The sequence below is a fragment of the Nelumbo nucifera genome, chromosome 3, assembly GCF_055504915.1.
Source record: "Nelumbo nucifera cultivar China Antique chromosome 3, China Antique-T2T, whole genome shotgun sequence".
Lineage (NCBI taxonomy): Eukaryota > Viridiplantae > Streptophyta > Magnoliopsida > Proteales > Nelumbonaceae > Nelumbo > Nelumbo nucifera.
In genome coordinates this window covers 35955757-35979758 of record NC_142651.1, presented here as the reverse complement: position 1 = coordinate 35979758, position 24002 = coordinate 35955757, and the positions used below count along the sequence as shown (strand labels likewise).

General features: G+C 34.3%; 1 protein-coding gene across 4 annotated transcripts in view; it reads left to right on the top strand.

Moving 5' to 3' along the window:
* The first annotated feature begins 5337 nt into the window (after positions 1-5337).
* The window catches only part of LOC104593042 (ARM repeat superfamily protein), a 93234-nt gene continuing 74569 nt past the window's right edge, over positions 5338-24002 (top strand). For all 4 annotated transcript variants that reach the window (XM_088900441.1, XM_010252701.3, XM_010252692.3 and 1 more), the window contains exons 1-9: positions 5338-5623; positions 5724-5816; positions 6375-6550; positions 6844-7114; positions 7187-7254; positions 7329-7398; positions 7496-7849; positions 13129-13208; positions 13315-13366. In XM_088900441.1, coding sequence (XP_088756567.1) covers positions 5456-5623; positions 5724-5816; positions 6375-6550; positions 6844-7114; positions 7187-7254; positions 7329-7398; positions 7496-7849; positions 13129-13208; positions 13315-13366 — 1332 coding nt within the window. In that variant the 5' untranslated portion in view covers positions 5338-5455. The remainder of the gene's footprint in view (positions 5624-5723; positions 5817-6374; positions 6551-6843; positions 7115-7186; positions 7255-7328; positions 7399-7495; positions 7850-13128; positions 13209-13314; positions 13367-24002) is intronic.

Sequence of the window (24002 nt, the reverse complement as noted above, 5' to 3'; positions counted from 1 at the left end):
CTAAAAAACTATTTTTGTTATTTAAAAGTAGTTATGTTAAATAATTTAAAATTTATTATGTTATTTAATGAATTTTAAGTGACAAAAAATTAATTCAATAAATTAAAAAAAAACGTGGACTAAAAATTTAAAAAATTTAAAACTAAATAATGTTTGAATATTTAGTTACATTTTTTTACAAAATTATAAAAATTTCAAACAACAAAAATTTTAAATATTTAATTAATTATTTCAATATTTTAAAATTTTAAGTATTTAATTTTTGTTATTTAATCCATTAACTAAATATTTAAAATTCATTATTCAAATAACGTGTATTAAATTGAATAATTTATGTAATAAATTATTGTTATATATTAGTAATTTTTTACTTTTTTCTATTGACTTCTACAAATTATCATATTAATTTTGGAAATATTGGTAATCTAAATTTCTTAAATTTCTATTTATGCCATTTTATTGAAAGTAAACTTAATCAATTTTTGAAAATTTTTGCTAACATGAAAAATGTCTACAAATATTGTATGGAATCACAACAAAATCAATAGAAACGTATGCAAATCATATCATATGGTATGTAATCACATTAAAATCATTTATAAACACATGGAAGACAAATGCTATGTAGAGAAAGAGAGAGAGTAATTTTCTGAAAATAATTAAATATATTTTTTATTTTTAATTTTCAGGAAATTTATTATTACAGTTAATTAAATATCGAAAAAATTAATTTTCTAAATATTTACTAATAATTTAAGTATTGCAATAAAATATCACAAGTAAATAATTTTCTGAAAATAATTAAATAAACATATGATAATTAAGTATTGCAATAAAATATCACAATTAAACAATTTTCTGAAAATAATTAAATTAATAATAAATATTTGAATATCTGAAAATATTTATTTATTTAAGTATTTCAATAAAATATCACAATTAAAAATTTTCTGAAAATAATTAAACAAATAATAAATATCTGAAATTAAGTATTGCAATAAAATGTCACAATTAAACAATTTTCTGAAATTTAATATCGTATTTTAATGATTTAATATTGTTAAAATTAATTAAATACCGTGATTGATTTACTTAATTAATAAATATTGATATTAAATAAATACTGTAATTAATAAAAAAATATCACAATTAAATAACACTAATTTAATAAATAAAAAATAATGTTAATTAATAAATTACTGTAATTAAATAAATATTTCTATTTAAATAAATACCATAATTAAATTAATTATATACCATGTTTAAAATAACGTTAATGAATACTGTTAATAAATTAAACAAATACCATTAGTTGAAATAAATACTTATTTCATTATGTTAATTGCTTAAATAATTTAAAAATAGTTATGTTAAATATTTATAACATAACATGGATTCAAAAATTAAAAACTATATATTTCTTGTTATTTAAAAATAGTTATGTTAAATAACTCAAAATCTATTAAGTTGTTTAATGAATTTTAAATGACAAAAATTTAATTCATTCAATTCAAAAAACGTGGATTAAAAAAATTAAGAAAAAATAAAAAGCTAAATAATTTTTGAATATTTAGTTACGTTTTTTTACAAAAGTATAACAAAATGTTAAAATATTTAATTCATTATTTAAATACTGAAATAATTTAAGTATTTAATTTTTGTTATTTAATCCATTAACTAAATATTTAAAATTCATTATTCAAATAATGTGGATTAAATTAAATAATGTATGTTATAATTTTTGTTATTTAACACTAACTCGTGTTTAACACGACAAATATTCCAACCTTGTATAACAGGGCAAATATTCCAACTATGGTGTAGTTAATATGAGTTGGTTTTGACCCATTAATTGATTATCGAAAACAGGTCGACACTGAACTGTTTATCTTCATCTTCTTTGCCCAGTTAAGGCAAAATGAATTTTTTAACAGCATCAAGTTATTGTGTTTGTGTTTTTTTTACTATTTTTCTTACTAATAACATCTATTTTGCAGTATACATTAAATCAAAACATGTAGGAGAAAAAAATTGTACAGAGAAGTACAGATTTGCCCAATGTAGATTTCTGATTTTCATTACAGAGTTATAAACATTCAAAAGGTCAACAACCCACATTCTATACACCAACGCCCGCCCGTGAATTGGCATCAATTTCAAGCTGGCACCTACCCCGACAGTATTTTTGAACATACAAATTCTGACCTTGGGCTGATCAGTCATTCTCCCAAAATTATACCTAGATTCAAGAGTAAAGCGCACTGGTCACAATTGGTCTACTTTCACCTTGTCTATTGTCGAAAACAATGTCTTTCAGCCCTTGTTTTTAGTTAAAAAACAACAAAACTTATACTGGATTCAAAATAGAGAATGAAGATAGGAGTTGGTGAAGTGATTTGCCGATTTGGTGTTCTTCTCCCCCCTTTTTTCTCAATATAAAGTATGACGCGAATAGAAACAAAACAAATAAAAAAAAAGAGATGTAGGTGGGTTGATCATGAGAAGAGAACTTACTCTGCCAAGTACCAAGTGAGAATGTTCTTTGAAAGAATGCAATTGGAAAATAAAAAAGAGAACAAACGATTCAAAAAATGGGAGTTAACAAAGCTTCAACTATAAAATGGTGGGTTGACTCCAAAGTGGATGAGATGTGTGTATCATGTCTCTTTATCAATATATGTATATGGAAGCAAAAAAATAGGAGATAAAAATTAAAGACATTCCACACTTGATGGGCAAGAGTGCGAAATAGATGGGATGTTATGAAAACTATAAGGTAGGTTTAAGTAAATATGTAAAACTATAAGGTGTGTTTTAGTAAATGCCCTTAATAGAAACACATAAGAGTATACAATTATTTTATATTTTCAATTTTTTAAATAATCAATACTTATTCATATTTTATATACTACTTTTAATAATTTTTTTATAATACAAAAATAACAATAATTAATTCCAGTTAGGTTTATTCATCAAACTTATGAAACCAACCGACCCGATAAATAATTTTAGCTAAATTAATAATCTTATCTCCAATAAATAACAATAGTTTAATCTCTAATAATTATTGAAAATTTATAGCGAAAATAAACAATTGTTGAAAATATATTGATAATGAAAAAATACAATAAGTACAAAAAATATATTAACTTAGTCAATAAATAGTATAATCTCAAATAATAGTCTAATATCTAATAAATATTAATTAATCAATAAGTTATAATAGAAATACAATAAAAACAATAAGTACAATAAATTAAATTTAAAAAATTCAATAATAGTAGTTTAATCTCCAATAACTATTGAAAGTTTTCTGTTAAATAACAAAACAAAATAAATTTATGCATAATCATTGAAAATACATCTATCACAAAAAATAATAAATAATTACTAAAATACAACAAATATTAATTTTAGTATATATAATTATATAATAAATATAGATTAAGAGTTTAAAATTATTATTAATAAATATTATTTTTTTGAAATTTATTTTCTCGAATTATTACTTGATATAAGTGAAATTAGTTTATGTAAAAATATTAAATTATTATTATTTTCAATATTATGTTAGAATTATTTTTCTACTTTTCAGATTTTTTTAACTTTATTACATAATTTCTTTATTTTAACTATTCAAAAACTAGTTATGTTAAATATTTTGTTATTTAAATACTTAAATAATATGTAAAATATTTAAAATATTAATTATCTATTGAATTTAATTGTCCACAAATCATAATTTATACTATTATTACGTAATTTCATTATTAATTTTGTAATATATATTAAATTCTTATTAATTTTAATATTATGTTATAATTATTTTTCTACTCTAAAGAATCTTTTTAAATTTATTACATAATTCTGTTATTTTAACTATTTAAAATGTAGTTGTGATAAATATTTAAATAATCTATAAAATATTTAAATTTTTTGTTATTTAAATTTTATTTATTTAAAGCTATTACATAATATTTGAAAAACATTTAAATTGATAATTTGGAAAAACATAATTTAAATTGTTAGTACATAATTTCGTGATATATTTTATAAAAATATAAAATTATTTTTTGTGTTTTTAGTAAATATTTTAAAAGTTATTATATAATTTTGTTTGAATATTTAAATAATTTTTAAAATTTTTAATCCAAACCTTCTTTAGGTATATATAGATAAAAAGAAGGGGAGAGGATAAATAGGAATTAGAGATAATTTATGAGAGAAACACTCTACTAAATTAGAGATAATTTTGTAGATAAATAGGAATTAGAGATAATTTATAAGATAAATAGAATTAGAGATGATTTTGGAGAAAGTGGGGGAGGTAGTTTAGGAGAAATTTTAGGAGAAGAGATTATTTAGGTTATAGGAAAGTGCATTTCATTGGTTGTTTAAAAAATGATATGGAATAAAAAAATAAAAAATTCAAAAAAAGGAGAAAATTTCTTCACTGCTACAGGTGTAAATCGGGTCGTGTTGCTTGTGGCCCGGCTCGGCATGGCACGACACAATAACCCACGGGCCGTACCAAGCCCGACACGATGGTCTGTGTCATGTTGGGCTTAGGGTTCAAAGTCGACAGGCCGACACGGCATGGCACCACAAAGCGGGCGGGCCCGACCTGACCCAGCACGACCCATATATACTATTTATATATTTATATATATATACACATAATATTTATATATTTTTATGTATTTACATATATAATATACAATATATTATATAAATTATAATTATATAATAATATATAGTATATAATATATTAATAACATAAACAATTGTTTTCAATTTTATTATACTAATTTATTTAATTATTGTATATATAAGCAATTGTATACATCAAAATTCATATAAAATTAAAATTTTAATTTTTTTTTCAAATTTTTAAATAAATAGGCAAAAATAACTTTGACTCGATCTATGGTCCGACTTGGGCCAAGGCTTGGTCTATGGGCCAGCCTGGCTTGGATACAGTACAACATGACACAGGTCTGGGCCATGTCGGGCCGACCCCCAAATTTTTCACGAGAGAGGGCGACATAGCACAACCCTTGTTGAATCAAATATCCAACAAGACATTTAAATTCGAATTCAAATCATATTCTTGAAAACTCAATGGATTCTTATCATATTCAAATTGATCGGATCCAATATACCCTTTACCGGATCCGACCCATTGGTTTAACCTTAGAAAATGTAAGGAAAGAATAAAAGAATCTGGAATCTGGTTCAACCCGAGAATCGATTGGAACAAGGCCGGTTCGTGGTTGGTTGCAATCGGTTTCGGATAAAACCGACCCATTTGCTCTCCATATTGACTCGTCACCGACTCATTACCGACTTTAGTAAAGCAGTTTCCTGAATCGATGATCGCTGATGGCCGTCACAGCTCTTCTATCCGGACATTTTTTGCTACATATGAATCTATAGAGTGCTTAGAGCTTGATTCATGGCTGCATCTTCTTCACTAAGATCATGGAGAACTGCCTTTCTCACCTTGAGGGACGAAACCCTAACTTTTCCACCTCGCACCTCACTCCTTTCACTCCTTCATCACTTCATCTTTTCCCACTCCGATTCTTTGGTTGTCGCTGCACCCGAACTGCCCCTTCACGAGGTAAACAATGTTCCATGCCATCTTCTGCAATCTGCATGCCAATTACGCCTAAGTGTTTGGTTTTGGGATCTAATGGTGACATACGTGGTGAGTGGCTCAGGTTACTTCAGATGTTATGTTTCTGGTGGAATTGGTGGCAACCACTTCGGAAAGTGAAGACGTGGACACTCTATTTCTTCAGACATTACACTTGGTAATTGTTTCTGTTATTGCAAGGTTTATACTGTACCTGTAGAGTGTCTAACTCTAAAATATTTCCACTTCAACTGTTTGGGGTCGGTTAGAACTCCTGCTTAGTGAAATCGAGTTATTTTTTAATTGGATATCGAGCTTTTGTGCTAACAGCTTCTGCGTATATTTCAGTTGTCACAAGTTTCAGACTGTAGTATATGCATTTGTGGGTAGTTACGTATTCTTAATGGGACCTTAAGATCTTAGTGATTCTGCACATTTGCATATTTTTTCCTTCTTACAAGTCACAATGTAGCATATGTCATTATATCGCTACTGTAATCTTAGTATAGCTTTACTCCGATCCCAATTATGTGATGTCAACCACACAAATTGTTTAACTAGTGATGTTAAACAAATCTATATCAGAGTCCTTGATAACTTTTTTTGTCATTATATTAATGTAACCTCATTTACCTATAAAACAAAATCGGTTAGAAACTTCCTTTCTTGCACGAGAGTTCCCATGCAACTCCAGCCTCTTTGTAAAATATGTAATTCTCATTCTTGTTTGGTGCAGATTCATGAAGTTAGCCGCCACGTCTCTCTGGAAATGAATTCATCTTCTTGGGCTCTTACATTGGGGTTTCTCCGAAATGTGGTGCATTTTTTCTTTAACAAAGTTGATGCTGAGAAAGCTTTCTTAGAGAACTCAAGTGGAACAAAAGTCACCATGCAGGTTTTAGAGATCCTAAGGTTAGCTGTTTTACATAAATTTGATTAAAAAACTTGTAGCATAAAAAATTTCTTGAACATCCTTCTCTTTGTTAGCTTGTTATTAAATTTTAAATGATACATGTGGCCTTTGTTCCTTCACATGTGGAATGCGAAAATTATATTTTTTTTGGTTGTCTAAAGCTGTTAGAATGCAACCAATTCTTGTTATCTTTCTAAAATGTAGAAGAAAATCTTGACAATAAAAAAGGGAAAATGTCTCATTTCTTTCATGTTGGAGGATATTCTAAAAGTATTGACTTAATTGTCTTCAGATATTTTGCTAATGCATATGGTAGAAAGTGTTCACCATTGGAAACCACACAGCTAGTCAGGCTCCTTCTCCATGTTGTTGTAAGCTGTCACACTGTGTTATTGTCATTAGCTCATTCATTTGGAAATCAGCCTCAAACTACAGATAATAGAATAGTTCTTAAGTCCAACAATTTATGGGAGGTTGAGATCACTGCATTTGTTATGATTGCTGATGCATTCTTAAGACTCGGATCTTCTGTTCAAGTTGATATGTGGCAATCAGCACTTGAGGTGAGCCTATCCTTCTGCCAGTTTGATGGTATCTTATTGAATGAAAGGCTTAGATTTCCTGATGTGATCTAGGTTTTGAGGAAAGTGATGGATGTACTCCCATTTAAGAGCATACAGATGGAAAGCAATGTCATGTCCAGGTAACTTTCTATAATTTACCGTCTTTAATGTGCATCTCATCCACTAGGTTTCTATCATGAGCATTGTTTGGCAGGTTCTTCACCTCTCTTTTGCGTTGTCTGCATTTGGTTCTTTCAGATCCTAAAGGTTCCCTTTCTGAGCATGTAAGTTCAAGAGCTCCATTTTCAGGACTTGGGATAAAATTTGGTTAACTTCTCCCATACATTGTTTTTTACTTATTTATGTTTGTTTATTTTGTAGGTGGCAAGTTTTGTAGCAGCTCTGCGTATATTCTTCATCTATGGCCTTACTAATAGGCCAGCATTAATTTGCCCAGGTTCTAGGTGTAAGAAGGAAATCACTTCTACAAACCACTTGTCAGAGACAAAGAAAATTGGATGTAGTCGATATAGGCCCCCTCATCTACGCAAAAAAGAGGGCATAAACTTACAGTCACATAAAGATTGGGATTCTCCAAGTTTATCAGATAATGAGTTTTCTATGGCTGGTTTTACATCGTCAGATTCAGAACACAGTGATAATGATGGGCAATTGAAAGATGTAGACTACTTTCGCAGCTCTAAGGCTAGAGTAGCTGCTATTATTTGTATACAGGTGTCTTGCTTTTCTATGTCATGGTTTGATTAGAAAGAGGTCTTTATTGAGTTCTATGGATGTGAATATTTCTTTGCATCAGCATGAAAGTAACTTCTCTCAACTAGATGTTGAATTAGTTATTGTCCTTTCAAAGTTCTATTTGAACTCATTTAGGTCAGATGGAAATGGAGATATGGAGTTGAGAACTATGTTACCCAGAAGAAGGATGGTTAACAAAGGGATATTTTGAATTTTATTTTTATGAATTTTCAATAAACTAGGACAATTTTTGTAATTGAGAGTTGACCATTGGTTGACAAATGGCATTCTTTTTTTCAAATATATTGTGGGTTCTTGTCATAAGAGTTATTGGTTTAGTCAATGTTAGTTTAAATTTCCATTTATCAAAAAAAATGTTAGTTTAATTTTTTTTCGAAACAGGTAAAGTAAGAATTCATTATGACAAAACATGTACAACAAGGAGCTGTACACAGGGATTTACAAAAACTGCACCAGCAGAGCTAGACCCCCAAACCCTGATTTACAAAAAGATTCCCAACCGCAAAAAAAGGAATTAAAATTTCTGTCCTTGAAAACATTGTTTACTGCTAACCAGGAAAACATTTTTCCCATAACTTTCTGAAATACTGTATCCGAGGAGCTGTGTTGGTTCTTGAAAATCCTCGCGTTCCTCTCCTGCCATAGTTATTCGATCAGTAAGTTGATATTTTTTTGTTTTTTTTTTTTAAATTTTACCTTTTTATGCAGTGTTAGTTTCTTATTAGAAGATGCTAGAAGAACTTTACACTCCACAAAGTTTGGAGAGCAGGGAATTAGTAGAAACAGTGATAGACTGGCAGTACAGAGTATCATAGGAAATTTGCAGCAGTAGTGCACTACACATTGCCCTGGACCTGGCATTCCTCATAACAACTCTACCCTGTTAACCCTGTCTCACTATTTGTGGCTCTTGATACCCAAATGTTTAGCCTCTCTAATTAGACGTGTTAAAGATCAGGGTCCTACCCTATTTGAGAACAACTTAACACCACTTGATGTCATTTTCTACTATTAGGTCGTGCCAACCCATAGAGTGTGCTAGCTTTAAGCTTTGGAACAGTACAAGGAGCTCAGCCCTGAGAGATATACCTTCACCTGCAGGACCTGAAAGACTCAATAGCCTGTGTTAGGATCTATAAATATATGCAATTTCTAAAATGGCTGACTAGAGAAATACTGAGTCTTGAGCATATTTCTTGTTTTTTTATAGGAATTGAGCATATTTCTTGTTCTTTAATAGGAATTGAGCATATTTCTTGTTTCAACTTTATTTTTGAGTGATTCCCTATATCCTAGATAGACCTGTTCATGGGCCGGGCTCGGGCCGGGCTTTCACTTGTCACTAATGAAAATATACTAGGCCCGAGCCCGAGCCCGGCCCAACCAACGGGCCTATAACTTGGGCCCGAGCCTGGCCCTGATAAAAAGCCCGAAGCCCGAGCCCGAGCCCGAAGCCTGACCTAATTAAAAAAAAAACAATTTTTCCTATTCAAATTAGAATTAAAAATTCAGATAGTATTTTTTTTTTCTATTTAAATGAACAATGGGCCTACAAAGATGGTATTTTTTCCCTTTCTTTTATATTTTAAAACACAATTTTACATTATTAAATCAAAAAAATTTATTCAAATGGACATAATCACATAACTTATTTTAAGTTTAATATTAGGTCGGGCCGGGCCAGGCTATTTTGGCAAAGCCCGAGCCCGACTCGAATTTTATGCGGGCCAGGCTTTTTGGTTCGAGGTTAAGCCTGCGGGCCAAAAAGCCTGTTCAAGCCTGTACGGGAGCCGGGCCGGCCCGTCTGGCCACCCGGCCCATGAACAGGTCTAATCCTAGAGTTAGTTATTTTAATAGATAACAGTTTAAGCCATGAAAAAAAATGATGGGAATATCTTGTGTACCTAGCACTCTATTAGAAAAGTTGCTGTCTAGCCCTTCTGTATTAATTTAACTTTATTTTAAGCTTGAATGGTTGAATATTTGGTGGAAGCTTCTAGGGTTAAAACTTGATTCAAGGGGTAGGAACCATTAGAAGCATTGTGGGTTCTCTATATCATTTCCTAATGCAGCCTTGGTGCATGCACTCAAAAATGCAATTTTACTTGGTCTAACATGCAAAAGGATACAGTATTGCACTGCTAATGAAGACATCCTAAGAGGTGGAAAAAGGGTGGTCAATGAGAAAAAAATAAGGCATAGGAAAAGGGATGGCATGTTCATGAATTGTGGCGATATTTCCTAGATATATTGGTGGAACAAGGGTGGTCAATGAGAAAAAGGGAGGGGCACAAAGGTTGGAACAAACCCAACTTCAGCTGACAGAGAGAGACAGGATTTGGTGGAACGAAGAGAAGTCCGGCCTCTTTACAGTGAGTTCTATGTTGCAGTTTCTGCTAAACTCAGATGGGACCTTGCCCTCTTGGGTCTGTTTGTGGAAGCTCAGGATTCCTCTAAAGGTTAAACTTTTTATTTGGGCTGCTACAAAGGGTAAATTCCCTACTATTGATGTGTTAAGGAAAAAAGGAATGGTTCTAAACCTAGTTAATCATCGTTGTTTGTGTGGGGAGGGCGAAGAGTCTGCTCAGCATCTCCTTCTTCTTTGTAGTTTCTCTCATAAGGTGTGGTTCCATGTTTTAAACCTTTTTGGCACGAAGTGGGTGACACCTCCAGATCTTGTGTCCCTTCTGTCCTCTTGATGGGGCAGGCATTTTCCAAAATGGGTAAGGTCCTGTGGAATGTCTCTCCATTGGTAGTTTGCTGGTGCAATTCTGATCAAACGGGTATCTATTGGTGATTTCTTTAGGGGATTTCAGTTTAAGCATTTTGTGGATCATTGGGATGCTATTTGTGGGAAAATGATTTCATTGTGTGATTTTTTTTTGATAAAATTTTCATTGTATAATGTTTAGCCTGTTGGGATCCTTTCCCTTGTAGCTGGTTGTTGAGGAAATCTCTCCTCAGCAGTCTTATTTTATCTTTTTAATGAAATATTCACCACTTCTCAAAAAATATATTTCCTAGACATATTGTGGGATGGCAACTTTCATTGGGTCCCTCCAAACACCATCTGTGATTTCATCCACCAGTGGAAAAGAAGTAAAATGGGAATAAGGGGAAGGATCTTCTGGAAGGCAATAATTCATGCAGTGCTGTGGGGCATTTGGGAAGAACACAATGGAAGAATTTTTGAAAATAAAGCACCCTCCTTGTTAGACCTTAGAAGGCATATCCTTTCTTTGGTTAAATTGTGGATGCTGACAGATAAGAGTTTCTATAGAATCAGAGTTATTTAATCTTGATAGAAATCTGAAATCCTAAAGCCATTGCCTTTGGCTCTTCAACTCACTCTCTCCTTAGCCTCAAGACCTTCTACTGCTTTCAGCTTTCATCTTGCAGTTTGAGAAATTCTGGTTTGGTAAAGATGGGAATGGGTGGTGGGTGGGGGGGCTATCTTGAGAGCTGATAACACTCTGATTTGGGCTTTTATTGGTCCTTTCACTGCAAGGGATGCATCTGGAGCTGAAGTTCAAGCCCTTCTTGAGGGGCTCAGATTTTCCAAAGACCTTCTCTCTGGTTCATTGCTTGTGGAGGGGGACTCTATGATTGTGATTGGTTGGGCAATCAATTTTGGGACAGGTCCATGGAGGCTGGCTCATGAAATTCATGAATTTTATGTTTCCCTTGATTGCTGCTATAGGTGGATTCCGAGAGATTTGAATCAAATGGTTGATTTCTTAGATAAATTGAGTCTGGAGTTTTTTTTTGCATAGTGCTAACAGCTTAAATATGTCCTGATTGGGCTTTGGCTTTTTTTTTTTTTAAAATCAAGGCCCTCTTTTTCTTGTATATCTTTGTATTTCTCTCCTTTTTTTTTGAATATGATGGTTACCTTTTCTTAATAAAAAAGTAAGCTGGCCAAACCTGTTGGGAGTGTCCATTTGCCAGTAAAAGGAGAAAAACCACTCCCAAATACAAGAAACAAATAAATAAGAGATTAATAAATGGTGTGCAGTCTCTCTACTAGCATTGTGGAGAAGATACATATAAAGGAATAAGGACCAGCTTGGCCTTCTTTTTGAAGGTTGTCACAGGTATTGATTACAAAGGAGGAAGCTTGCCACTATACAGATGCTCCAAATACACGCCAAATTTAGCTAGGCCATCTGCAGTATGATTGTGTTCCCTAGGAATCCAAACTAAGTTAACATTCAAACCATCCAAAGAATCCCAAGCTTCAGTCAGATAGTGATTCAGTCTCCAAGGGCCCCCTTTTTTGTCTCTTAACCATTTTATTGTATTTGCTGAATCACCTGCAATGATCAAATTCTGAATTTCCAAATTCTTTATTATCCTGATTCCAGTGAGAGCAGCCATCACTTCAGCCTTTGCGGAGTCGGCCCAACCAATTGGACCACTAAAAGTCCAGCAGATATTGCCCCTTTTGTCCCTTACTGTACCACCAATACCTGCAAAGCCCAGATTGCCCAAGGCGCAACCGTCAAAATTAAGGGTTATCGCCCCATCACTGATGGAAACGGCCTCAAGGGAGTTTGCTGGGGATGGGGCAGAAGCAGAAAGGGGTGAATATCTCTGGTAATATCATTTACTGAAAGAAAAGGCCCTGCTGACCTAATGATCCCAATTATTGTGTCAAACTCACTTAACAGATTCAATTTGCATTTTCCATTTCATTTAGGGCTATTTCACAACCCTACTAGGTATGGTATCCATTTCTCAGTAGAGCTCACAATTAATTCTAAGGATTACATTCCCTCTGCTGTCCTCCATTTTGGTCTTAGTTGTTTCCATGCATCTCCAAATGTTCCTTTTTGTTTTCTTACTAAACTGGGCAACGAATTTCTATATTACTCATTCTCTGGTGTTCTCATTTAGTTTTTGTAGGTAAGGGCAATGAGTAGCATATTGTTCAATGTATTCTGTGAGGGCTTTTGTGATTGTAGATCTGGTTGTGGGTTTGTAGACTATGATTAATATTGTGCTTTTATCTAATAAACTTATAGTTTTATCCATTTCTTTAGGAAGATTTTAAATTTTGTGTCATCCTGATATCTTGAACAAACAAAATATTATCGATAGCCATTTAGATTGGACTGTGGCAGTGCAGTCCACTAGAAAAAAAATATTATTATATATTAGGCCTTTTTAATTTTTGGAAATTACGTGATAACTTCATAACTTAAACTCTTAATCCTTCTTAATTTTTGAATTGGAAGGATATCTGTCAAGCTGATCCCAAGTCACTTATTGCTCACTGGACGATGGTTTTACCTACAAATGATGTGCTGCAACCAAGGTTAAGCATTCTAATACCTTCTGTTTGTGTCATCCTTCTCTCTCTCTATCACCCTCTCAATTGTTGGACTATTTCTTCTTCTAATATTACATTTTGTGTTTCACAGGAAGCATGAAGCAACTCTAATGACATGCTTACTATTTGATCCTGTTTTAAAGGTATTATTTCTGTTCAGAATCTAGATGTTCTCTTCAATAATTTTTTTAGAAATACAAACATTTGATGCTTCTTACTATATTTTGGATTTTCTTATTTCATCATCATCATCATCATCATCCATGCCTTATTTTGGATTTTCTTATTTGATCCTTTTTTACTTTAAGTGTTGATCACCCCTTTGATCAGTAGTTAGAATACTGTTGGTATGATTTCTTTTATAATCTTTTTATCTTTTATTTTTAGCAGCACCTTGAAGCATTTCTAATCTTTTCTTAGTTTTTCTTTGATATTTATGACTTTGTTTTGGTTCTTGCGATTTGATCTTGTTTTAAAGGTATTGGTTCAGTCTGGGTATTTTTTTTGGTAATCAATAAAAAAGAAATTCTATTAATAGGAAAAGTACACCTGATAGTGATGAGGTATCACTGGAATACAGAACAGCAAAGGGAAACAACAAAAAGGGAAGAGACACTAAGAGAAAAGGAGAAAAAACATAGTCCATACAAAAAAAGAGAAAGAAAAAACGACCAACTTCAGAGTACACCAAAATCTTCCTTTGTAATTCCTTCGAACTTTGGGAGAATATGAATCCAGCCCATAATTCGCTTGCCACATAGAAGTGTTATATGTTCCCTTGAGCGAGCTTTCCCATAAAAAAATCTGCTATTCTTTCTTTCCAAAGTTCCCAGCAAATTGCGAAAGGAATGCAGCTTCAAGTGATCTTCGCCTTGTCATTTCTTGAAATCTTAGGCCATTTAGAGAAAATTTCCTCCACCAAATTGGGAGACCACCCACAGCTTTGGGTAGCTTGAAGAAAAAACCCTAAATGAACTTGGAGAAAAGGCACTCAACCATCAAATGAAAGACAAGAACCTCAGCATTCTCACGAAGATAGCATTTGCTAGCTATGTGAAAGCTTCTGCCTTGGAGATGATTTGAAGTCAAGATACTATCAAAAGCCACTAGCCATGCAAAAGTTTCTACCCTTGGGGGGATAGGGTTTCCCCAAATGCCTTTCATCCCTGAATCTTCTCCACTTGACCTTGATTGGGACTGATAGAAGGATTTGACTGAGAACATACCATTTCTAGATTCTTTCCACCATCTTGAGTCTTTTCTTTCCACTTGAGGCTTGGTTGATTGTAACTTTGCCAGAAGATCTGCACACTCTTGAATTTCCCAATCAAAGAGAGACCTCCTAAATTTTGGACACCGAACTGCTCTACCTTGATTAATCTTCTGTAATGGAGCTATTCTTCATACCCAACCTATACAGATGAGGACAATGATCACACAGCTTTCCAATACCCAACCAATCATCCTTCCAAAATTTAATTGTTGATCCATCACCAACTCTGGAGGAAACAAGATTAAGGAATACTGACTGGAAACACATAATCCCTTTCCACATTACACTATATTGAAAAGCAAGTGTTGATTACCTCATCATCATCATCATCATACTTTGTCCTAACTGTATAGGGTTCTTGTCCTAACTGTATAGGGTTGGCTACATGAATCGCATTTTGCCATTCCGTTCTGTTCAGTGCCATATCTATTGTTAAATTATGATTGCTTAAATCATTTCTTAATTCTTACTACTTCCACCCATGTCCTTTTCGGTCTGTCCTTATCTCTTCTAGCCCCTTCAACTTGTAAGAGATCACTTCTTATAACGGGTGCTGTAGATGGTCTTGTATGCACGTGACTAAACCATCTCAGTCTACTCTCTCTCATTTAATCACCTATTGAATCTACTCCTAGGTTCCTTTGTATGACCTTGTCCCTTCTTGGTTTTACCATTCATCCATCTAATCTCTCACATATATTTTTTGATCAGCAACACAGAAATGATTTCATTAATAATAAAAGAAATAATTACAACAAGAGGTTGTGTAAAAGAAAAAAAAACACAGCTTCAGAAAAGCTGACCCAACCCAAGAATTACAGTTCAGCTCAATACAAGGAAATTCTTTGTTACCCCTTGCTTAGCTAAACCATCTGCTAGACTGTTGGCAGTTATTCCTAAGATGACATGTCACCCCTCCCCCTTCTTTAGCTAGTTCACAACAGTTCTCAAATCACCCTCAATGATCAGTCGATCATTACCCAAATCTTTGGCCTTCTCAACTCCATATACTGCAGACAGTATCTCTGGTCTAACCACATCACCTTGTTCGGCTGGTCTTGACTATAAGGCTATGATGTTTCCCTCTTTGTCCCTAGTGACGACTCCTATTACCTGAGGGACCCGGATTGCCCATGCAACTCCCATGAGTCCCATCAAAGTTAAGTTTCTTCCAACCACAGTTTGGGGGTTACCACTCAACTATTTGCTGTCTTCTGGACGATGAGGCAACACTTACCCCAAGCATTCACATTTCTCCTACACTAATGTTTTGGACTTATTGTTTCTTAACTGCCCAACACTTTGCTCCATACAACATAGCTGGCATTACAGCTGTTCTATAGAATTTGCCTTTTAGCCTAAGTGGTATTCATGTATCACATAAGACTCGAGATGCACCCTTCCATTTTGCTCATCCTGCTCTAGTTCTATGAATGACCTCCTCCCCAATCTCTCCTTTTTTTTTTAATGAATAAGGTAATTTTATTAATTCATAGAATCAAGCTGATACAAGCCTCTCTTGGAGGGGCGTGAGTTGTGATCCCTCCTACCAAAGTACAAAGGAAAAGAAATAAAAACAACTAAGTTACACCTGAGCCAGAATAAAGATTCCCTATTTGCCCCTTGCTTAGCTAGATAATCAGCTAGTGCATTTGCTGATTTCCCCACCCATTATATTCTTACATATATACTGTGTTATTTTTTTGATCAATAACTTTGAAACTTTTATTGATTAAAATACTTTAGGATACAACAAGTGAATAACACATAATAAAAACAAATATATTATGTGTTATTCACTTGAACTTTTTTGAGTTCATTCTTGTAGGACCACACTGCAGTACTTAGATCCTTCAACCAACCCACTACCACCTTGGAATCCCCTTCAATTACCAACCTTTCCACACCTAACACAGATGCAAACTGCACTCATTGAATGGCCGCTAATAATTCTGCCCTGGTATAATCTCCAACTTCCAAGGGACTGGGGTAGTAGAGTGAAACCGCTCTGAGCTCATTCCTTGTAACTCCTCCCATACTCGAGGGACCTAGGTTGTGTTGATTGCTCCCATAGAGATTCAGCTTCAAGAAACCTTTTGTAGGAAGTGCCCAACTAGTTGCCACCCTAATCTTTGTGGAAGAACACCTTGTTACTGCTGACTAATTTTTCCAAATATCATTAAAGGAGAATTGGTTAAATAAATCCATCGTCTTCAGCCAATGTATTACCCTATTCAGAATACACTCCTTTAAGTCTTGGCAGCTTCTCTCCTTTTCTTGGAATGTCTTCACATTCCTTTCTTCCCAAATTGTCCAAATTAGTGCTGCTCTAGCACATCTCCACATAACCTTTCCTCTTTTGTTAGGCTAGACAAAGGTAGAAGTATTAAAGAGCATGCTTACATCTGCTGGCATGTTCCATCTGTACCCAAACAATGACAAAAGCCAATCCCACAACTCTTGAATAAAGGAGTAAGAGATTAGCAGGTGGTAACTATCCTCACCATGAGAGCTGCAGAGAATACACTGGTTAGGTGAGTAACATAGGTAGGGTCTTCTCTTTTGTAGGTTATCCAAGGTGCTTATTTTCCCATAAGACACTTCCCAACATAAAGCCATAATCTTTGGGGGAACAAGCCTGCACCAAACCTCCTTAGAAGGGAAAACCTGCTGAATGATAGAGGGACTTAAAGAAAGAGGCACAAGAGAAGGTTCCGTTGGGCTGTGTAGACCAAACCTGTTTATTTGATTTAGAGGGGTCTAAGCAAACCTTATTGAGGAGGCAAAGCAAGTTAGACAAGCAATCGATTTCCTCATCCCTTAACCCCTTGCGGAACCCAAGATCCCAATTGGAGTCAGTAGTCGTACAAGACTACAGATATTCTTTAGATTTTGAACAGAAAATAAAAGAAAGGAAGAGAAGAGGAGAAGAGGAGAAGAGAGTTAGAGAGGGAGAACTCGTGGAAGAGCTTTTGAGAGAAGAGAGTGGTTGGTGTATTAAAAACAGCCGCCCCGCCCTTTGAATTTATATACATAGTTTCCTAATTGTGAAAGAACTTAATGCTTACATGGCAAGATAAGATAATTAAAAACTAATCCTAGATAAGATAGAATAAAATTAAAACTAATCCTACTAGGAAAGCTGATCCTAATCAATGACTTAATTAAATCTAAGTACAACTCAGGGTTGTCACACGAGTACACTAATGTGGGGTCCACAGTTTCCTACAAAGTCGAAGGATTTACAAAACGGACGAGAAACTTTGAAATTACATCTTTTTATACAAAGAGACAGAAAATAAGGATGGTAAAAGGTCCTTTAAGGGGGTATCTCTAATCCAGACATCCTCCCAGAATCAAACTAAGTTTCTAGAGCAAACATCATACCTGATAAACCTGAGGAACTGCAGAAGTATACTGTGAATTGCTTTCTGTGGTGTTGCCAAAGTTGCCCCTCTGAGATACACCAACATCCTATCCGTTTTCTAGATAACCATGAATACTTTATGTCCAATTTCCTTCGTTATTCTCCCTCGCCCATTTCAAAGGGAAGTGTGTGGCTGATTTTTTGGTCCCTTATGAGTCAAATTTTGGGTATGATTGGGATTTGGGTCTTAGAAGAGGCCTTAGGGAGTCAGAATTGGGAATGGTTGTGACTTAATTCAGATCTTGAATGGGGTGGTTTTGGACCCGTCAAAGAGGGACAGGAGAATGTGGACTTTATCTCCCTCTGGGGTTTTCTCTTGTGCTTCTTTCTTTAAATCTTTGGCACAACAGACCAACATTTCTATTTAGTCTTTCCTAGTTAAGGAAATATGGGGTGAGCCAATTCCTCTAAGGATTGGAGCTTTTTGTTGGGAGGCATTCTTGGAAAGATGTAATACATGTGATTTACTCCAGAAGAAAAGGCCAAATTGGTCCCCAAGTTGGTGTACTCTCTGCAAGGTTAACGGTGAAATTTGCTACCACTTACTAATTTCTTGTCCTTTTATTGCTGATATATGGGAATGATTTATCTCTTTTTTTGATTGCAAATGGAACCATCCACCAGATATACAAAGCTTGTTTGCCTCTTCTTTCCTTAGATGGCCTAAGAAAAGGGGTAGGGTTATGTGGAGATGTGTGAGGGCTGCTATTTGCTGGACTATATGGGAAGAAAGGAACTCTAGGACCTTTTCTGATAAGGAAAGGAACAAAGAAGGTATCATTGAGGTAATAATGGTTAGGGTGGTGCATGGGTTGAAGTCTGTAGATATGTTTGCTGATGTCTCTACAGATATGCTGCTGAATAGCTGGCTGAAAGTGGCAAATTCTGCTCCGTTTTCATCAGTTGCCTCTCCTTTGTGGTCCCCACCAAGCCCAGGATGCATAAAACTGAAATTTGATGGCAGTTGTGAAGGTAATTCCAAGCCCTCGGGTGTTGGTGGGGTGTTCAGAGATGAGAATGGAAAGTTGATTGTGGAAGGAGACTCAAAGCTGGTTACAGAAGGATAATGGACTGGAAATATGCAAATGAGAGAAGGGAGGCTAGATGGCTAACTAGGGGGTGGAAGTTCAGTATCAATGGGTGAAGAGGACTGCAAATGCCTTTGCAGATACATTGGCGAAACAAGGAGTGGGAAGGGAACAGATGCTTTGGGCTGTATTGTAATCATATTTTCTATTTTCTTTCTTGGGAGAGTTAAGCTTCTCTATCTCTTCCCAAAATGCTGTAATATTATTGTTCATTAATAAAATGATTTCTGTTATTGATAAAAAAAAGCATAGTTTTCAAGGCGCCAGGGTGAAACTAGGCAATAGGGGAGTGCCTTGGTGGGCGCCTAGGTGTTTCCAAGGCGATGAGTTTTTTAAAATAAAAATATAAATCCTAAGGTAGATCCCTAGGTTTCATAGTAATAAGTAGTGATCTTTAACTAATAATCACCATAATTCTCATGAAATATGTATAAACCCATATCAATAGATAGAAAGTGATGTGGAGGGCAACAAGAGCAGCCATTCTTTGGTCTTTATGGGAAGAAAGGAATAACAGAATATTCCAAGGGGCACAAAGATCAACGGAACAAGTCATTGACCGTGTAGCCATTAAGGTCATACATTGGCTGAAAGTAAGTGACTTATTTAAAGATTTTTCAGTGGATGATATACAAAGGGGTTGGTCAGTAGTGGCAAACTCTTCAACCAGACAGCCTGTTCTTCAGCTTTCTTGGACACTAGCAACACAAAAAGGAATAAAGTTAAATTTTGATGGAAGTTCCATGGGTAATCCAGGACCCTCGGGAGCTGGGGGAGTCTTTAGGGATGGGGAAGGCAGAATGGTGGTGCTATACTCTGGTCCCATAGGAGTGGGAAACTCTATGAGAGCTGAAATTTTGGCTCTCCTACATGGCCTGAGATGTGCCAAGCAATGGGAATTTCAGAACTTGGAGGTGGAAGGGGATTCTAAATTGTTAATAGGGTGGCTGAAAACAGAGAAGTTAGGTGTATGGAAATATAGATAGCAAATAAGGGAAATAATTTGCTTGGCAAGGGAAGTTGGAGTAACATTCAAATGGGTAAGGAGATGAGCAAACTCTGTGGTAGATAGCTTGGCAAAATAGGGGACAGTCAGGGCAAACTTTTTTTGGGCTGTACTGTAACTCTTGATGTTATGTTGGGGTCAACACTCTTTGTCTGAGTGGTTGACAGTGTAAGATGTTTATTTGATATCCTTAATGAAAGTTACCGTTTCCAATAAAAAAAAAGTTAAAGTTAACATATGTATGACTAGGAAAATAAGAAAGGAAAGAGATGTACAAAACATAAAGGTTGAGCCCTTGTTTTGGTCCTAGGAAGAAGAAGTCCTATTGATTGTTCTTGTTCTTGTGTGTCAATTGGATCTTATAGTTATTTTTTACTTACCAATTCATGTTTTAAAAGTCCTAAAGGGTTCAAGACTTTGTTACTAACTTGTGTCTTGAATCTTGATTGAACCCAAACAAATAAGAAAATAACAAAAATAAACTACTATAAGAATAGCAATATTAATACTATAAACCCACAATATGAATAATTTAGTCTAATAATATCCATTGTACTACTATTAATAACTAAGGTTTTAAATATCGCAACGTATCAGCCCGTATCGGCTGATACATATTGTTTCAGAAGAGTTCTGATACATGAAATATATACAATTAGATAGTTTTGTAATTTTTCGTCCGTATTGAACTGATACGGGTCCGTATTGTCCTTGTATCGGACCGTTTCGGGTATGTATCGGCCGATACAATCCCAAAATGGGCTGATACACATTATGTATCAGCTTAATTTAATTTCCCTCTCTTTTTTAAATTCAAATTTAAATTTAATTAATCTCTTCTCTCTCTCATTAATATCAATTTTAATTAAGCCTTTAAATTTGAGACGTCATTAATTTAAAGGCATTTAATATGTCATTAAATTATTTAAAGCCTTTAATATAGCATTCTGTTATTGATAAAAAAATGCTAATATTATTTAATTAAATGCTCATTTGAGTTACCTTTGATTAAGGCATTTAATATGTCATTAAATGTTATTTAGTCAAATAACTTGTTAAAAATCATAAACAGAAGGTAACAAGTTTCGAACCCTAGTCATTTGCTTACAACAATAATTAATTAACCAATATGCCAACCTAATTGCTTATCATAACATGTTTTTTTATACTTAAAAGTAATCTTTCTTGCCTTGGTGGATGTTTCCCAACAAATGCTAAAATTTGATTATTAAAAATTATATAATAATAAGATGAATACAAATTATATTTATTTATTAAAAATTAAGGTATATATTAACTTGTATACATAATAAATATTATCTAAATCTATATATAATAAATAATAACTAATAAATGGCTTAAAAAAATATTAACTAATAAATATTAGTATATATACACACATACATTTTAGTTCTTCTATTATTTTTCAAGTGTTACTAATTATATCTTGATACTTTATGTAGATCATTAGAGAAGGGTTTTTATGTTTAAATAAATTAGTTATAATCACATAAAACTCATTTTTATTGTTGTTCATATTTTTTAAGGATTTTTTTGGATTTTCTAGTGTATCTTGATTTTTCATTCATATCTATGTGTTTCCAAAGCGTATCTTGATACATCTCTTAAAATTACCTTTTCGATACACCTTGCTTTCCGATACTTTGAACCTCATTAATAACATAAAATAAAAATATAAAATATTGTGTGGTGTCTTACATATAAATATGTAGGCGTTTGGGCGAGGTGACCCTCCAAGAATGCCTTATTACCTAGGCGTCACCTTGACAACTATGTGCCAAAGTTTGTCTCACCTTTGTGGCCAACACCATAGTCATTTTATTTTGAATCACATTCTTCACTCTTGTGCACATTACCTAACCCCAAGGCCCCCTCCTCTTTACTCTTACACACAATCTCTCACTTGATCAAAAGGTCCTTTTTACTTTCCCTCAATTTCCAAAGAAAATCTCTCATCAATTTCTCCAACTTTTACTTCCCTAGGTAGTATCCTAAAAATAGATAGGAAATAGGTGGACAGATTCAAAAGTGTGGCTCTTGTCAAAGTGATCCTACCACCCAAGGAGATGTAGTTCTTTTTCCACGAGGCTAAATTTTCAAATTTTTCTAACACCAGGCTCCAAAATCTACTCTCCCTAGGGTTTGCCCATAACAAAAGCCCTAGATAGGTAAAGGCTAGAAAGAGATGGAAATTTCTAAACTCTCTGCCACAATCTCAATCTCCCTAGCCTCCAAATTGACCCCTGCTATACAGCTCTTTTCTAGATTACTTCTCAACTTGTGATTCTTTTTCAAAGCTTCTAAGAAACTCCTTTAGATTTGCTACCTTTCCTATGTGTCCCACATCACAGAATATTATTAGGTCATCCGCAAATTCAAGGTAGGTAACTGGAGTTCCATTTTCTACCTATTCTCCAACCTCTTATAACATCTTTTCTATCAGTCTTAGAGATCAGTTTGCTAAGTAGACCCCCTTGCCTAACCCCTACAAGCAGGAAAGAAGTCCCTTACTACTCCATTAACTAGGATAGAATAACGACTTAACAACTAAACATCCATACACACCACCTTTCCTTGAATGAAAAATTGATTAAAACCTCCAGCAAAAACTGCCAATCCACCAAACCATAAGCCTTTTCAAGATCCAACTTGCACACAAATCCTTTCTGTTTAGATCTCCTCATTTCCTCTACATATTCATTCGTAATCAGAATCTAATCTACTATTTGTCTTCCTTGTATGAAAGCCCCTTGAGCTTGGCTAATGATAAAGGACCTTAGCTAATTTTTTTTTTGATCAATAACAGTGAATTTTATTAAAGATTGAGAAATTACATAGCTAAGGAGCTAAAGAATCTTAACTCCCTAATACATCAATGTACACCCAAACTGTAAATCAATTACAAAACAGCCCAAAAAATAGAGTTTCTGTTCACCCCTTGCCTAGCTAAACCATCTGCCAATGCGTTTGCACTTCTCTTTACCCATGTACAACTAACTTCAGTGTCCTTAGTCATCCACTTAAATTTCTTCTTTTCATTGCTGTAGTTCTAGAGCTTGGAATTGTCCTCTTTTAACTAGTTCACTACAATTTCAGAATCACCTTCTATGATCAATTTCTTAATATGCATGTTTTTGACCCTTTATACCCCTTCAAGAGCTCCTAGTAGTATCTCAGCCCTCAAGGAATCTCCCACCCCAATTGGACCAGAATACATAGCTAACAGATTCCCTTTTTCATCACTTATCACTCCCCCTATTCTGGAGGGCCCTGGATTGCCCAAACTACTGCCATCAAAGTTCAGTTTGATAAAGCTGCGAGGTGGAGGGGTCCAACAAGAACTTGAAGCTTTCTTAGCTGAAGTTGATTATGCAATTTCCTTCCAATTCCTTAGCATCTCATCAACTGAGAAATCAACAAACAATTCCAAAGTTTTTAACCAATGTATCACCCTAATGTGAATAATCTCCAGTATTACTTCCAAGCTTCTCTCTTTATCTAGAAAAATCCGTGAATTTCTCTCCTCCCAAACAGTCCAACATACTGCAGCCCTTGCACATCTCCACATGATCTTTGCCCTTTTTGTTGGGCAGTTGGGCATGGAAGTGAATAGGCTTTGCACATTCAAAGGGGGAGTCCACCTGATCCAGGGAGAGAATTGGTCTAAAGTCCTTAGGGTGGCTAGCCTCAGGCTTTTTTGGGGATTAAGGCCAAAAACATAGCATTGACTCCAAGGCTTACTATGTGCTTATTTGCAAATTCTTCAAAGACCTCATAAAAATCATCTTTTATCACTTCCCAACATTCTTGAAAGGGGGCCATTGTAAGGCCATCTTGGCCCAGAGCTTTAGATCTGTCCATCAAAAGAATTGCTTGTTTAATCTCTTCTTCCTCAAAATTTCTTTCCAAACAGCTTACCTTCTTAGCACTCAGTCAGGGCCAATCCACTCCTTCCACTAATATT